Below are 2,181 nucleotides of genomic sequence, written 5' to 3'. Positions count from 1 at the left end.
TTATCGAGGGACTTACCAACAGTCTCCTTCGGTATTGTGTAGTAAAAAATACAAAATAATTATCTATAAGATTATATATTTATATTACCGACAGAAGTCCATCGGTACTGTAAGAACAAAATTCAAATTATTATTTAAATGCAGTAGGATTGACTACGTCGGTAACTTTATTTTCTTTTTCATTTATTTTTTTTAAAAGTACCGAGAGACACCGTCGGTACCTAAAAAAAATAATTCAAAAATATAAATACAAAATATTCCGAGGGAGTCCACCGGTAAATTATCGAGGGAGTCCGTCGGTACAACCATTTAAATCTTGACCGGTCAAAATATCATTATTTACCGATGGAAGTCCGTCGGTTCTTTTTTAAAAAAATTAGAAATTAAGAAGTTCAAAAGTACCGAAAGACTCCGTCAGAAAGTCCTTCGGAATACCGACAGAAAAAAGTTCGTCGGTGCTGTTGCGTCGGTAAACTGATGTTTTTTAGTAGTGCATTATGTAATACAATCTAATTTCGACCGTATGATTTTCCCCAACATAACCTATTGATGTGTATACAAGAAATAAAATAAAAATACCATCCATTGCAGCACTGAAACAGAGAGATCTAAACATCACAAAGACATTGAGATATGGACATAATCATGACAATCCACAACAGTAACGTACGCAGTGTAATTTTATAAATGGAGTCTGTGGAGGATAGTGTGTATGCAAGATCTTGTCCCTACCTTGTAAAGACATGAAGAGACTATTTTCGATATAGATCATCGGCTAAAAAAAATATAATCACAACATTATAAAAATAAAATAAAAAGCTATGGGAAGAGAAGAACATCATGACAATAAATTGGATAAAAATAGTAAGCAATTTACTAAAAGCATTAAGCTAGCTCTCTTTGCTGTGTGTTGTATCCCCATTTTCTTTCTGGATTTCTCTATGCTTTTGCAAATATTTCATCAAATTTTCAACATATTTTTCTTGTTTTCTCTTATCAGCAAACAATTCTCTCATATTTTTAGCATTTTCCCTATACACTTTTCCTCCTTCCTCTAACATCACCAAACTCAGTGAGTTAGCCACCGAGTCCCTCGTAAACGTCCCTTCTCTTTCATCTCTCGGTATCGAATACGCCATCTTTTTCTCCTCTAATAACCGAGCATTTAAACCTTGATCAGCTAAAAATGGCAACAAAATAAGAGCCTTTTCATAAGATATAGCTTCGACTACTGAACTCCAACCAGAATGAGTCAAGAATCCACCGACCGAGTCATGACTCAGTATCTTCAACTGTGGGGCCCAGCCCATGCACACCACTCCACGGTCTTTGGTCCGCTGTTCAAAACCTTTTGGTAACTCGTTTAAGTCAGTGTCAAATTCACCGCGTTGCTTTCTTAGAACCCAAAAGAATGGCAATCCTGAAAGTTCTAACCCGTGAGCTATCTCGGTGAGTTCTTCTTGACTCGGTTTTGCCTCACTTCCGAATGCAACGTAAATCACTGATCCTTTTTCTTGTGAGTCAAGCCATTGTTTTATACTCCCTCCTGATTTATTTTATATAACGATATTTGAATGAGCATATGGTTTAAGTAAAAACATAATGGCACATAACAAAAGCATGTACGTGTAGAATACAGGGGCAAATACATGGAGCACGTGATCTTTCCGTTAAACTAGGTATTTTATGTATATATTTTTTAGAATTCGTCTAGTATTATTTGCTAGCATTAGGGGTATACATAGATCGGGTTGGTTCGGATTTTATAATTATCAAACCAAACCAATTGTGTCGGGTTATTAAATCTAAAGACCAAACCAAACCAATAAAATCGGATTTTTCACTCTCGGGTTTTCTCGGATTTTTTTCCGGTAAAAAATCTTCGTAGAGCAAAACATATAAATTGTGCTCAAAATATTTCTTCAATCCTAGTAAAATACAACTATATAAAGTATTTTTCAAGAAAATAATACAAAATATGAGATATGTCATGGCATTATCCTAAAATATTCAACAATAAAGACAATAAAATTATGTAATATAAATATTGCTAATTAAAAAGCCATAATAAAAATAAACATAATCTAAAAGTACTAAGTCATGCTAAAATAAGTAGACTAATAAGGGAGTATTAATTACATGATTAAACGCTAAAGAAATAATAAAAATAGAATTATGCAT

At 33.6% G+C, this 2,181-nt stretch overlaps 1 protein-coding gene across 1 annotated transcript; it reads right to left on the bottom strand.

Annotated features, from left to right (window-relative positions):
• Positions 1-646: 646 nt before the first annotated feature.
• LOC107819929 (UDP-glycosyltransferase 91A1-like) lies at positions 647-1,546 on the bottom strand (the record flags this gene model as incomplete). Its single annotated transcript, XM_075225885.1, is given in 1 exon segment — positions 647-1,546. A coding segment is annotated over 1 exon segment (656 nt), but the record flags the coding sequence as incomplete, so codon positions are not given.
• Between the last annotated feature and the right edge of the window lie 635 nt (positions 1,547-2,181).

This window comes from Nicotiana tabacum, chromosome 11 (genome assembly GCF_000715075.1).
Source record: "Nicotiana tabacum cultivar K326 chromosome 11, ASM71507v2, whole genome shotgun sequence".
Taxonomy (NCBI): domain Eukaryota; kingdom Viridiplantae; phylum Streptophyta; class Magnoliopsida; order Solanales; family Solanaceae; genus Nicotiana; species Nicotiana tabacum.
Note: the sequence above shows the minus strand (reverse complement) of the source record. Positions and strands in the feature narration are given on the sequence as shown.